Source organism: Pinus tabuliformis, chromosome 2_2 (genome assembly GCF_031772625.1).
Source record: "Pinus tabuliformis cultivar Carrire ecotype Pingquan chromosome 2_2, CPIR1, whole genome shotgun sequence".
In the NCBI taxonomy this organism is placed as follows: Eukaryota; Viridiplantae; Streptophyta; class Pinopsida; order Pinales; family Pinaceae; genus Pinus; species Pinus tabuliformis.
Window position 1 is genome coordinate 1,079,219,581 of NC_142300.1, and position 14,122 is coordinate 1,079,233,702.

At 39.2% G+C, this 14,122-nt stretch overlaps 1 protein-coding gene across 1 annotated transcript in view; it reads right to left on the bottom strand.

Annotated features, from left to right (window-relative positions):
* LOC149197131 (uncharacterized) overlaps window positions 1-9,110 on the bottom strand; it is a 195,004-nt gene extending 185,894 nt beyond the window's left edge. Inside the window, exon 1 of the mRNA XM_089405740.1 lies at window positions 8,952-9,110. Within this exon, the coding sequence (XP_089261866.1) occupies window positions 8,952-9,020 (69 nt within the window). The 5' untranslated portion in view covers window positions 9,021-9,110. The remainder of the gene's footprint in view (window positions 1-8,951) is intronic.
* Window positions 9,111-14,122: the final 5,012 nt, after the last annotated feature.

The window sequence follows — 14,122 nt, forward strand, 5'->3', positions numbered from 1 at the left end:
CGAGGGATAGAAGAGCAAGGAAGACGAGAACAAGAAGATGAGGTGCAGTAGCAAAGAAAAGGCTAGTGACTAGGTCTTGCGAGGACTCTAGAGATGGTCTATGTCATGGTCTTGGTATTCGTCAATTGAAGATCTATAAGAAGAATTTCTGATTGGGTTTTCCTCTCAAAGAATGAGAGGTTTTGGCCCTGGCTGACAAGCCTACATACTGTGTCTCTTGTCGTATATTGTTTATTTGGTAATTGTCTTGAAGACAAGAACACAATAATAACATAATGAAGGGAATATCATAATCTAGGAAGTAAAAGTATATCACAAGCAATTATCAAGAAGAGAAATCTCCTAACTTATTGATGCCCTAGATTTATCAACAAGGGGAGGGGGGGAGGGTCCTTTTCATGGCCCCTTGTTTAGATTAAGGAGAAAATGTTGAAAATGGAAGTGTAATCTTCACTTTCGGCCATGGTGATCCCTACATTATATAATTACTATATTTGTCAGGACGGTTACCGCCAGCCTAGTACATGTAGGCTCAAATCCCATTAAGAACAACACCCTACCTTTGAGTGGGGTATTTATACAACCATGCCTCAATATTTTTCATTGAAGTGATTCAACCATTCTAAATAGAATTGATTTTCATAAGGGCATTGTTAAGTGTTGCATTTTTATGATCCAAATACATAAAAAAAAAACCAGAAGTACACACCATGTACAATAATGTGACCATGAAGCACAACTCCATCATAGATAAGAGAGATAAGTTACACAATAACTCCTTAAATAATAGGAGAAACTCCTCTAAATACCCAATACATTCATATATCCAAATCACGTGTTCAATAATGAATACATGATCCCTATATATACCTATTCACACATTGCACATCTAGTCCCTTCATTAAATTCCAACATTCTTCTTGTCGTTGATGATTATCTATCCATCCAAACTCAATTCTTTTCGATATTAATCCTTCATGGTTGGTTATTGCATAATTTTTTTTCCTTTGATTCCATGTAGTGTTGTTGTGACTTCTCCAATTTGTAGTAGTTGTTGGTCTTTGATAAAATTCTGTTGAATAATAATTTTGTGATGCCTTGTTCCATGAATATTGATGAATATTCCAACTTCTTCCTTGATAATGTTGACACTGATCTTCTTGTCTTCCATCAAAACTCTCTTGGTAATGAGCATGTCAATGTGGTTTCACATTTGATGGGTTTCCTTCGCTTTCCATACTTATTTCATTTGTCTTCTTTTTAGAGGCAATAGCCCCCTCTATTCTCTCTACTTGGTCTTTGATTACTCTAACCTTAGAGATAATACCATCATATTTGACATGCACATCCTCTAGATGGAGTTCAACTTCTTCAAGTATATTCTAGTGACCTTCTTGAATCTTGTCTTCATTCTCCTTTGAAAGCTGCAATGTGACCCCATCTATCAAATTTTGACGTCCTTCTTCAATTCTAGAATACATTTCTGATTTTATCTCTCATCCATGTCTAGAACTTCTTCAATCTTCTTGCAAATTTCCTCTTCAAATTTTTTTATAGTATCTTCCTTTAAGATCCTTGTTTCTTCTTGACTTTAACAATGCTTCTTTTCTTCTTTTAATATCTTGATATCATCTAGTAGTTTTTCTTACCGCTCAAACTAGCATGGGTCCTAAGTGGGGATCCTATGGAGCAACTACTAGGTGAAGGGGCAACAATGGAGTGATAGCCCACTATCACCTCAGCTAAGGCTCCCTACTCTTTACAGACTTTCACCGATGGGAGGAGACCCGGTATAGGGGGAATCACTAGGAAGGATGGATCTATGAATGGATAGAGAGTGATTCCTAAGGCCTATTCACAAGAGAGGCTCATTTAGATAGCTTGCTTGCTTCAAAAGTAGTGTAATGGGCTCTCTAGGACGGGCTAAGAGGATTCTTGAGCCTAGGTTTGGAGGTTGTGCTATGAAAAAGGGGCTTCCTAGACCTAATGATCCTTATGGATAAGAGGCTTCTATGTAATCCTTGTGGAATTGGAGTTACAATGTTGTGGGACCACACAAAGCCAAGTGGACCCAAAACTAAGTCAAGGGTATGGAGTTGATCAACCAATGAGGGGCTTGACCTAATTATGGTAGGGAATAGGGTCAAAGGACTAATTTTCTTTGAGATTCGAATGCAATGATCCTAATGACGACAATAACCCAAATCAATCTAGGGCAAGAATTGGTCTTGTGGCTAAGTCTTGCTCTATCTCGGGATTCTACCATCAAATTTGCTTAAAACTTGGAGGACCTCTAAACAAAAAGCAATGCAATAGTGGACCAAAAATCAAGGTGATTGGAAGGCTAGAAAGGAATTTGATTGATGCCCTAGGTGACCTATTAGGGGTAGACCTAGAAAGAGAAGGAAAAGACAAGAAAAATAATCGTATAAGGAACCACTAGTGGATGGATCAATAGTGCCTTGCCTTTGGGAGAGATGGAGTCAAGGTGAATTTGTGATTTGGAGAGAATTAACCCAATCAAGGAGGCCTCTAGGCAACTTCACATGGAAATTAGGGCATGAGAGCAACTACCCAAGGACTTTATACTTCGATGTGCAATGTTTGATGACTTATCAAGGTATATTCAATAAAAATAACCTCTAGGAACATTCACCCATTCATACATGACACATGCAATGTATGCAACGCTTCAATAGATCAAAAATTCCACCATTTCGCATAGAGTAGCAGTAAATTTCAGACCTAGATAGCAAAAATCCCAGCAACATTCATGTGATATGATAAATACAAGAATAAACATGAAAAAGAAATCACTTACATGTACAATGAGTATATCCAATCATCAAATCATGACAAGAATGAAGCTCCAAGACCAAGAGAATAGTATCCAAACATCAAAATTCATCCATGAAACCAAACTCGTCCTCCAAAAGGGAATGCAAAATTCTCCAAGTAGCTACTAATTCCAAATCCAAGTGATGATGAGAGAAATGAATCACCTCTCATCAATTTATATGATCTCTAAAGAGTTCGATTTGCCTAATTAGGCCTAATTAAACCCCAAATAATAAAATAATGTGCAATAATAACATCCCTTGGTGACAAGCCCACCAAGATAGCTCAATAACATAAAAATAAGCCTCTCAAGAGGGCAGAATAATCAATATAATGAGTTGTTGGTCCATTGAGAAGGCCTAATGAAGTTCAAATCCATGGTGAGAGAATGGACTTCAAACATAGTGGATGAGGGATTGGCCCCTTGTTTCCCAAGTAAGTCACATGTGGTGCTTTCAAGTGGGTGTGGGGGCACAAGGACATCCTTATGGGTCTCCAAGTGGATCGATAATGCATGTGAACCATCTGTAAAGGCTAAGATGATGACATAAGCCCTCCCTTTGTCTCCTATAGTGAGACATATCCTCATCAGGACTCTAGAACATCTGCCAAGTGTATGGTGCAAGTGTGGAGCCGGTTGGACATGGTGAACCAGGTGCATCATCCTCATCCAAAAGGTGGAACACGAGCAATCATTGAGTGGTGTTGGCGATCCATAAAGTACTTTCTGCTATTATAGAGGTCTATGGCTCTCAACACTCACCCTATAAGTGCCAAGATGGCCCTCTAGAGTGCTTGGACCCCGTATAGGGAGACCAAACCCCAAATGGAGACCCACCTGCAATCTTGCATAAGATCTAATGTGTCCCCTTGCCCTCCAATACAACAAATCATTAGAATAATCAAGTAAAAGAGCTTACAAATCGCAGAATCAATGGGGCACTTCATGGTAGCATGCCCTTCCATAGTGGGCTTTGGCATGTACAAGTGTCTCCAAGCTCATTAAGGGGGTTAACCAAGGGCCCTATTAAGTGGTTTCAGCCTTTAAAGGGGATGACATGTCCATGGTACATCCATCAAGTGGTAGGTCGCATGTGATATAGTGATGGAACGAAGTAGGGATCAGGGAAATGCTCTAGGCCACATGTCATGGTACAAGGGTAACTATGATGAGGGAAGCCCAAATTTGGGTATATTAGTGTAGGAGAGAGCAAATCGTGGTACATGAATTACCCTTGGCATTTGTTTTTCGACCCTTCTTGAATCTTCATATGCCTTTTGCCTTTGATTGATTTTTCTTCATAACTACTCAGAGCTCCAGGGGATGAGAGCATGATGAATAGGATATAGCAGTGGATACCCCCTTTCATTGCGTACCAGGGGTTGGGACAATCATGGGTTCCTTAATGTGGAGGGGGCTCATCTAGGGCCCATGGGAACCAGGGTGAAGGCCACAAATAAGGGGTATAGAGCTCATGTTTGACTTTTGCCCACGTGCTAAATTTGTATGTCTCGACCATCCTTTGCATTTTGTGATGCATTTCTTGTTGAAAGTGGCCAAATTATGTTTTTCTTTTTCTTTTTAGTTGCATCAACCTCTGGGGCATAGTTCCAAGCTCAACCCAAGGTGCGAACAAGGGGAGGGGGAGGCTAACCCTATGTGGACCCATTGGACACATGTGGACCCGGATGGGAAAAGACATGAATGGGGCTAAAATGAGTGGAGGGGAGTGATGTATATGGTGTCGAGAAGCGGGACCACACAACCAAAATCGAGATTTCCCATCTAGTGCCATTCCTAGAGCTAATGGCCAATTACGGAGATCCCATGGGACTAGGATACAAGGCTAACCACCAAATTGAGCAGAGGAAACAAGAGCACAAACCTAGCCCACTATTTTCGTCGAATCCTCCCACCAATCCATGCCCAAAAGTGTCCATGATAAGTAAGGAAAATTACTTAATTATACCAATGAAAAGTCATACCTTCTGGGTTAGGAGGCCCACCTTCAAACATACTATCATAACAAATGGGCAAGGGAACACATGGTCGGCTCAGGTGGTGAAAATAATGGCACATCAAGCTATCTAGTGGCTGCAAGGGGCAGCTAGCTGCCGGCTAAGGACCATCTAGGAGAAACAAATTCTCCTATGCATACTACCAACAAGTGGTGGGTAACAGTTTTCTATTATGGTTTCATAATCTACACAATTCTTCATCTTTGTTTTTTCAATTCTTCCCTTGAATCATCCCTTTTCCAATCCCCTTACTACCCTTTCCATGTTTTAATTGTTCAATCTCCTTAATGAGTGCTACATTAAGGTTTTGTAGTTTAGATAGCTTATCACCCTTCTTATTGATCTCCTTTATAGCCCGTTTTAAATCATCTTCAAGGTTATGCAGGACCTCCATTTTTTAGTCCTTGATCCATTTCTTTGAGAACAATTCTTCAATTTTTCTCATGCAAGTATACTCTAATATCTCGATCAACGCCTTTACACCACTTGGAAGCTCTATAAGAAAAATACAAACTTGCCACAAAGGGACTCATACAAGATTCCTTTGCCATCATCAACCATTCTTTAGGATTGATTTTATCTTTATCTTCATCTCCACTAAATTTAGGTATCTCCATTATTTCTTAATTGAGGTCTAACCCAAACCCTCGACCTAATATATTTATAAATAATAGTCTCAAATAGTAATGATTATTTTTCCAATATATTATCCTATGTTTTCTCTTTCCAACAACTTTTGAATCACCCCAATCAAACATTCCAATCAGAAGTTATGATAGTTTGAAGTCCGCGCATCTTTTAAAACCCTGCTCTAGAGTATGTCCTTCTAACGGACCTTTATTTTAATGTATTCTCTATAATTTCAGCCCTTCTGAATCTAAACTTCCAGCCTGTAGTAATTTGGTATGTCTTCTCTACAATTCTACAAGTCTAGTTAAAATTTAATATGTCAAATGAAAGTTATAATAACATGATTTTTTCACCCCTTCCCAAGAGTGAACTTGTACAGCATATCAAGTATCCAATTTGTCAAATATGATTCTAAAATTTCTAACTGAGGTACTTCGTTGTGCCTTCTCAGATCCTTGAAAATTTCAGTTTGAAACTACTCTGGAACAAAGTTACAACAAACTTACCAAGATGATTGGTTTAGAAGTGGATTTCAAGAATCAAAACTAGTCACAAACCCTAACTCCCACAGGATATATCTCCAAAATTTTAGCAAACCAAAATCTAAAATTTTGAATCACATAAACAAACTTATAGTGAAACACTGAACTTCCAAGATGACCTGTTTGAAACTAAATTCAGGAACAGTCACAAACCCTAACTTCCATAGGGTATCTCTGAAATTATTTAAAATAAAACCTTGAATTAAGGGCATATATCCAAAATTTTAGCAAACCAAAATCTGAAATTTTGAACACATGTAACTTGTTACTTCATAGCAACAAAGTAATAACGAAAATTCCAAGATGACTTCTTTGAAACTAAATTCAGGAATAGTGACAAACCCTAACATCCATAGGGTATATATCTCTGAAATTATAGCAAACAAAAAATTAAATTTTTTACCACAGATACTTTGATGTTTCTCTTCAGGTGCCTCAATATTTCGCTGTTTAAAATTTAAATCTTTATAGAAAAAATATTCCAGTAAAAAATCCAAAATGACTCTTTTGAAACTGAATTCAAAAACAGTCACAAACCCTAATTTCCATTGGGTATATCTCCAAAAGTATAGTGAATACAAACTTGCAACTTTTAACATAGGTACTTTGATATTGTTCTACAATCTCCACAAAATTTCATTGTTTGAAGATTCCTAAAAAAGAAGTTATAGAGAAAATGCCAAGATAAAAGTCAATAAAAGTTTGTCTAAGTCTATAAAAGCCAAGGCAGGAATATAGGTTTATCCATTCAGTTTTCTAACAGCAAACAGTGAATTACCTTGATGTTGTTTCCCTGTAGCAAATTTCATTTCAGAATTAATGAGCAAGCAGTGACAGGTTTTGACAGTCCATAAACTGAGTTTCTGTTTGTTTACTTAACAGTGATTAGCAGGTAAGCTGTAATTCTGCTGTTTTTCCAGCTTAATAACAGTTATGTGATTTAAGACAGTCATGTGAGTTTCCATCATAAGCTTTCTGCAAAATGTGTTTATAGACTTTAGCAGTATTAGAACACTAACTTTGAGTTGCTTTCAGGTTTCAGCTATCTATTAGTTTAGGAATTCTTTTAATGCAAAGTCAGAAGACCACAGTTTAGGAAATTCCAACACCTTGAAGAACAGATCAGGAACCTTATAGGAAGCAGCCTTGAAAGGTAAAATCGAAATGAATGAGAAAGGCAGAAAAAGAAAAATCACCCATTCCCAACAATAACACATTGTTTGTTCATCAAGTTGTGGTGTAGTAGTGAGTTAAAGTGCTTGCAATGATAATGGCCAAAGTTGAAAACCTGTTGAGTTTGCTGCTTGTGCTAACATAGTTTCCTAAGAAGATGAGGCTAGGTGCAAGTCTTATGTGACTTTGACAGAATATATACCCCTCCATCACATCTCTTGGCAAACGATTGCATGATGGTAAAGCACATCTTATATCTAGTTTACAACCTTTCTGATTAATAAAAAGGTTCAACTATATATGTCTGGAAGCGATGAAAACTCTCCTCTACGTTTATTACTAAGCAGAAGTTGTCGTTATATGTGAGCACGCTTTTAAAATTTACATCAAGGGCAACTCAGCAACCACCAGATTGCAGCTACATTACTACAACAAAGAGCCAACAATAGCTGACCTTGAAGAGGACTCAAGAGCAGCCTTGCATCTATGTATGTGTGCTTGGGTATTGCAACACTTGACCACTGCCTCAAGGTGCCTCATAGCAATCTTAGAGACTGGAACAACCTTTATGTTAATTGACCAACCTGGAACAACCTTTATGTTAATTGAACCTTGGTCAATGCTGAAAAGCGCTCTCCTCTACGTTTATTATTGAGCAGAAGTTATCGTTATATGTGAGCACGCTTTTAAAATTTACATCAAGGGCAGCTAGGTAGCCACAAGATTGCAGCTATATTACTACAACAAAGAGCCAACAATAGCTGACCTTGAGGAGGACTCGAGAGCAGCCTTGCATCTATGTATGTGTGCATGGGTATTGCAATACTTGACCACTGCTTCAAGGTGCCTCATAGCAATCTTAGAGACTGGAACAACCTTTATGTTAATTGACCAACCTGGAACAACCTTTATGTTAATTGAACCTTGGTCAATGCTGAAAAGCCCTTATGGTAATTGACCAATAACCTTGGTCAATGCTGAAAAACTCGTAATTCCTCTTGAAAATCCCTTATGGTAATTGACCAAGAACCTTGGTCAATGCTGAAAAACTCATAATTCCTCTTGAATGGTAATTGACCAAGAACCTTGGTCAATGCTGAAAAACTCATAATTCCTCTTGAGAAGCCCTTATAGTAATTGAACCTTGCTCAATGCTGAAAAACTCATAATTCCTCACCATTTCATTTGATGTAACCCCGTTTGATGAGCGTATATGCACCTATTTTCAAATTAAAAAACACCCATTGATTGGCTGTAAATTTCCTCAATAAAAGCCGTATATCCCCAAGTATCGGAAATGGAAAACAGAAACGACAGAAATACGTTTTCCGAGACGGGTAAAGCAAGGGTCCAAAAGTATCAAAAACTTTGGGGTAGTCTCCATAGGAAACCGCACTAAATGGGTAAAACTGGAAAACAGTTTTCAAAAACGGGAACAATTGTTCTTTGTTTTGCTGGTCCGCTACTCTGTTTTGAATAATCGAAAGTTCAAAAAAGTATTTTTTTTCTTACACCCATTGCAAACGGGTTCTGCTTTATAGGGCTCGTATACAGTTTTGAGGTTAGTATAGGATCTCTTAATTTTGTTTTTCGTTTTGGAGCCGTGAACGAGTGAAAAGTTCGCTGCAACTGCCTACAAGAACTGCGGGAAATATGTTTTTGGAAACCACTAAGGCTTCAGGGGGTTAATCTTGTGGACCGAACTATTATATTAGAGATTTAAAAAGAGAAAAAGAGGTTAAAATATACCTTAGACAGGGTTACTTCCTCCGGTGCATCCATATCTTCCTCCATTGTTAATGTTTTCGCTGATAGCATGCAGGTATCTTTGATCTCGACCCAAGAACCAGCTTTAAGCTAGACACGAGATTATGTTTGCGACGTTTATAGTTTGCAGGTTGCTCTGGGAAGGGTTTATTATTAAATATTTATTTCCATCTAAATTTTGAATTTTGGAATATTGATAATGAATAATGTTGATTTTGGTTTTTTTTAATTGAAATTAAAATTTCCCATATTTTCATTGGTACATTTATTTTATTAAATTTTGGTTAGTTTGTATATCGTTTAGTTTTTAAAAAGTTTTAAGCTTAAATCTTATGAAGAGGGGAATGAGAGGAGTCGCCCACTGACTTTCAAGAGGCCTCTAGATTTAAGTGATTTTCTCACAATTAGATACATCATTGTTGGATATAGCATAGTCTCAACCTAAACTTAATATTAAATGAAAAAAATTATTAAAATAATTATAATTATAATCATATATGTTTATGTTTTTTTAAAGATAAATATTTTCTATAAATATATGACAACAACTTGTTGAGTATCGTGTTGTTATTATTTACTATTGGTGGTGACAATGTTACTAATAGAATGGGTGGTGTCACCACCACCGTAAGTGTATTTATTTGAGGAAACCTTAGTAGTGGTGATTTTGTGGCAAAGGTTATTCTATAGTAATGGTGGATCTTTTTCAATGCAGTTACAGTTTTCTAGTGGTTCCTTTTCAGTGTCGTTGGTTTCTCCTTGAAGGTAGGTATATGTTTTCTCATGGTCATTGGTTTGCGGGTTTCCCCGATTCTTGTGGTAGTTGTCGAGTATGTCATCTTTTGCCTACTCCCCGTGGTGTATGTATTCTTTGGTGGGTCGTTTTCATGGTGACGAGGTCTCTTATGTATAATTGTTAGTGGGTTTTTTCTTTATTCCATTTTCCGGTGCTTGTTGTTGTGTTGGTGGTTTTTGTTGCAGTTTGGTCTTGCTGAAGAACTTGTTTCTTCCTGGTGGTGGTATGGGGTTTGTCCGTTTATCGGTCTGTCCTTTGTGTGGGTAGTGATGTCAGGCACTCTTGACGTCGTTGATTTTAGAGTTTGGGGGGAGCTTGATGATGCCCCCCTATATTTTGCTCCTCCATCGAACATCATTCTAAACCCTCCCTCTTATTGTCTATGTTCCTTCCCCGACCTCTCAGTCATCCTTTCCTCTTGGGCCATCCGGTTCTCCCTTCTCTCATCCCGCTCCTCTGATTTATGAGGATTTGCCACCCTGTGTTTCTGCGGGGATTATGGATAGCAACATTAATATTACCGTCTTCATTGGTATTTAGAGGTGCTCTTTTGAGGTGGGGGGGATTTTTTCGGAGGAACCAGCTCTCGAGGGATTGAAAAATTCAACGACGTCCCTAGGTTTTGAGACTTGCACCCTTCTTCTTTGGAGATAGATCCCCCCTTAGTGGTTTCCCCGGAGGCTTCAAGTCTGGCGCAGTTGCAAGTGGCTTCTCCTTCTCGTTTGAGTGATCCAAGTGGATATTGGTGGCCACCCGCCAAGTCCACTTGGATCCCCACCATTGTTTCTTTCAGCTTTTCAGTTGCCTTATTTGTAGCACAATTTACTATTTTTAGCAGTTTTTCAGGTCCTGAACTTCAGGAGCTGTTTTGAGGCCCTAAACAATGTTTTTTGGGAAAACTAGGAGCAACATACATCCATGGATCGATGTTGCTCTTCCCAAAGTTGTAGTTCTTGGATAGATCTTTCTAACGAGATATTGTGCGCGTCAAATGGAGATCGTATGCCAAAGTTACAACCTCGGGAAGTTGATGTACAAATTTACCCAAACGGGGCCCACATTTTGGCGTTTCATCTTCTAGGGTTAGGTTTTTGGATGTTTAGGGTTTTCCATTGTTTCTCAACAATAAATAGGCCTTCGAGCCTCATTGTAACACAGTTCAGAGGCATGTAGCCGCCACATCCCTTCTCAAAGATAAGCTACCATTGCCCTAGCTAGTTTATTTCCATTTATGTTTGTAAGCATATTTCAGTATTTTACAGTAATTAAATGAAGTATTATTTATGTTACATCTCTATATGTATGGTTCTATCTGTAATTTGTTGCGTTCCTGTTTAAATCTGGATCAGTGGTATCAGAGCGGTCTGCTCTTTCTCTGTCTTTCTATGCATGTCCCCAATGAGGTCAGGTATAAGGAGTTAGGGCTTGAACTAGTCGAACCTTTGCAAGACCAGCCTCGCAAATCCCGACGACCTCCCATGGCAAATGAAAAGAAAGATGATGGGCAGGAGATCCTATCAAAATCTTGCTCGAAGAGGCCCTCGAGCAATAAAGGAACGCGATGATGGACAACTTTACCCAGATCCTTTAGCGGCTACCCATGGGCAACACATCTACTTCCAGCAGCTACTTTGAAAGCGCCACACCCTTTAAAGTACAAGCTAACTTTGACATTCCCATATTTGGGGGTCAGATAGATGCAAACGTCGTAGATAAATGGTTAAATCTACTAGAAGGGTATTTTTTTGTTCATGATTTTTCCGGCCAGGAAAAGATTACTTTCACTCTTCTCAAAGCCGACCCCCACGTTAAGGACTGGTGGAAAACCTACTGCGAGCAAAAGGATGAAAGTATGGCCTCACTGTTTTCAGCCGCACCAACTTGGAATTCATTCCAGACTGTCGTCAAGGAACAGTACTACCCTGTTGGAAGCTATGAGGATCAATACATAAAGTGGACCACGCTGCGGCAGGGAAGGGACTAAGACGTGCTGGAGTTTACCAATATTTTCCATACCCTTCGCACAAAGTTGGGTGTCAAGGATTCGGAGCAGCATTTGGTACTCAAATATCGTGGTTGCCTGCACATGTACATATAAGAAGAAACAGAATTCTTGAACATCTCCTCACTTGGCACGACATACCGATATGCCGTCAAGATCGAGCAAAAGTTTAAACAGAAGAAGCGAGACTTTGGATCTGCGAATCCGAAGCAAGGGAAAGGTGCCCCCAAACCACATAACAAAGGACAAAGCCAAGGCGGGCTGGCCCAAGACAACCCACCAAAGCTGCAAGCAAAGAAAGAATATTGTTTGTCTGGGGTTGCGCGGCAAGGCCGCTAGGGATCGTCAGCGGTAGAAAGCTTTGAAATTCAATGAGTCAAAGCCCTCTCTAGCGCTTGGTTTTGATGTTAATTTGAATAAGGTTTCAAGTTTAGTTGAGAGGGTGTTGGATGGAAAAATGTTTTACGTCTCTTTCTCCCGAGAAAGTATTCAATCGTGGGTTTAGAATGCTTGGAGACCCTTCTTGGATATACCCTTAAGATTAACCGTTTGGCTAATGACTAGCTTGCCTTTCATTTCCTACAGGAGGAAGACTTAATTAGGGTCTCGTCCAAACCTTGGGTTTTTGGTAAGGGATTTCTCTGGACTCAAAGGTGGCATGTGAGTTTCAATCTTGCTATTGAGAAACTACGCCTCAAGTATTTGTGGGTCAAATTGTTGGGTTTCCTCTTGAGCTTTGGATGAGAAATGTTTTCATCGGTGTGGTTAATGTGTTGGGGAAGTTTATTTACTTATATAACAAATATTTGGTGGAGTTTGAAAAGCAGGTTGCCTGGGTATTAGTGGAGTTGGATTCATAGGTTAACCTTCCTGAGAAACTGATTATATCAAATGGTGACAGACAATATGTGCAAACTTTGAACTGTTGGAAAATTCCATTAAGGTGTCTCGACTTCACCAAACTAGTCATCTGCTTAAGGATTGTCATTGGCCTCATCGTGGGATGGTTTCTGCTCAGTAACATAGGTCTTTTCAAGATATGGTGGAGTTTCTCCCTACCCAAAAAGGGCTTTCGGGCTCGCTCAATAACGTTGAGGCCCCTCTCATGCCTTTTGAGTCTACTACCTCAGGTCATGTTGTTGTGAACAATTCTAAGTCTTGTGGCTTCAGTTCGAGGCATCTGGTGTCTAATTCCCTCCATTATAATTCCACGGAGTTGTTGTCAGATGTGAATTTCATTACAAGTCATCCTTTGCAGGAACCGTTGTCTCCGGATGCATTCTCATCCCAGGTAGCTCTTATGTAAGACTCCTTAATTTTTGTCCTTTCTCTTGAAGATTTATTCATGTTGGATGAATATAAACAACTTTGTTAATAATTGTATCAATCCTAATTCAGAGGTAAGCTTGCTTAAGAATTTCCTTATTGTTCTTGGTCTCAATCCTGTTAACAGTGGCTCTCTAATTAATGCTTCTGAATTGTTTGCCAAATGTCGTGGTCCCTTGCCCCCTTCAACCCTCCCTTCCCCCCTCTGCTGCCCCCTTTTGTTGGCAGGCCCTCCTCTTCAAGTTGTGTCCCCTTGTTCTAAATCTGTCAATTTTGTTCATAACTCTCATTTTGGGGGTCAACCTAATTCCTCGAGCTCTCTAGATTTATTTTCTTTCCCTCCTTTAGTTCCTATGTCTGTAACGCCTCCTCCCCATTTAGAGCGTCGCTTCCCGTTGAAGGAAGTCAGGAATGATAATCTTATCGTTGAACATTAGGGGAATTGGGGGAAACTCCAAATTCCTCTCCCTTAGGAGGTTGATTGAGTCTCATCACCCTTTTGTTATGTTATTTCAGGAAACTATGGTATCAGGGACCAAAGCTTTGGAGTTCTTCTCTAAAATATGCCCTTGTTGGTGTGACTATGCATTGGATGCAGATGGTCAGTCTAGTGGCCTAGTTGTTGTTTGGGACCTTGCTCTGGCCTCTTTCTCTATTTTCCAATCTAAAGTGGGATTAATTCTTGAAGGTAATTTAAGAGGTTTTTCTAGGTCGGTGACTATTGTCAATTGCTACGGGCCTTATAATGAAAGGATGGATTTTTGGGATGATTTTTAGAGTAGTGGCCTTCTTGGATGCAATAAGATGATTCTCACTTGTGATATAAGTCTAAATTTGTCTGCCAATGAGATCTGGGGTAGTAAAGCCAAGAATGATCCTCTTGCTCTGTATTTTATTTCTTTGTTCCATAATGCAGGGCTTATTGATATATGTTCATCTTTGATGGATCCCACTTGGAAAAATGGAAAAGTGGATAGTGATGGGATCGTGAAAAGATTGGATCACTTTCTATTGGCGAAAAATATTATT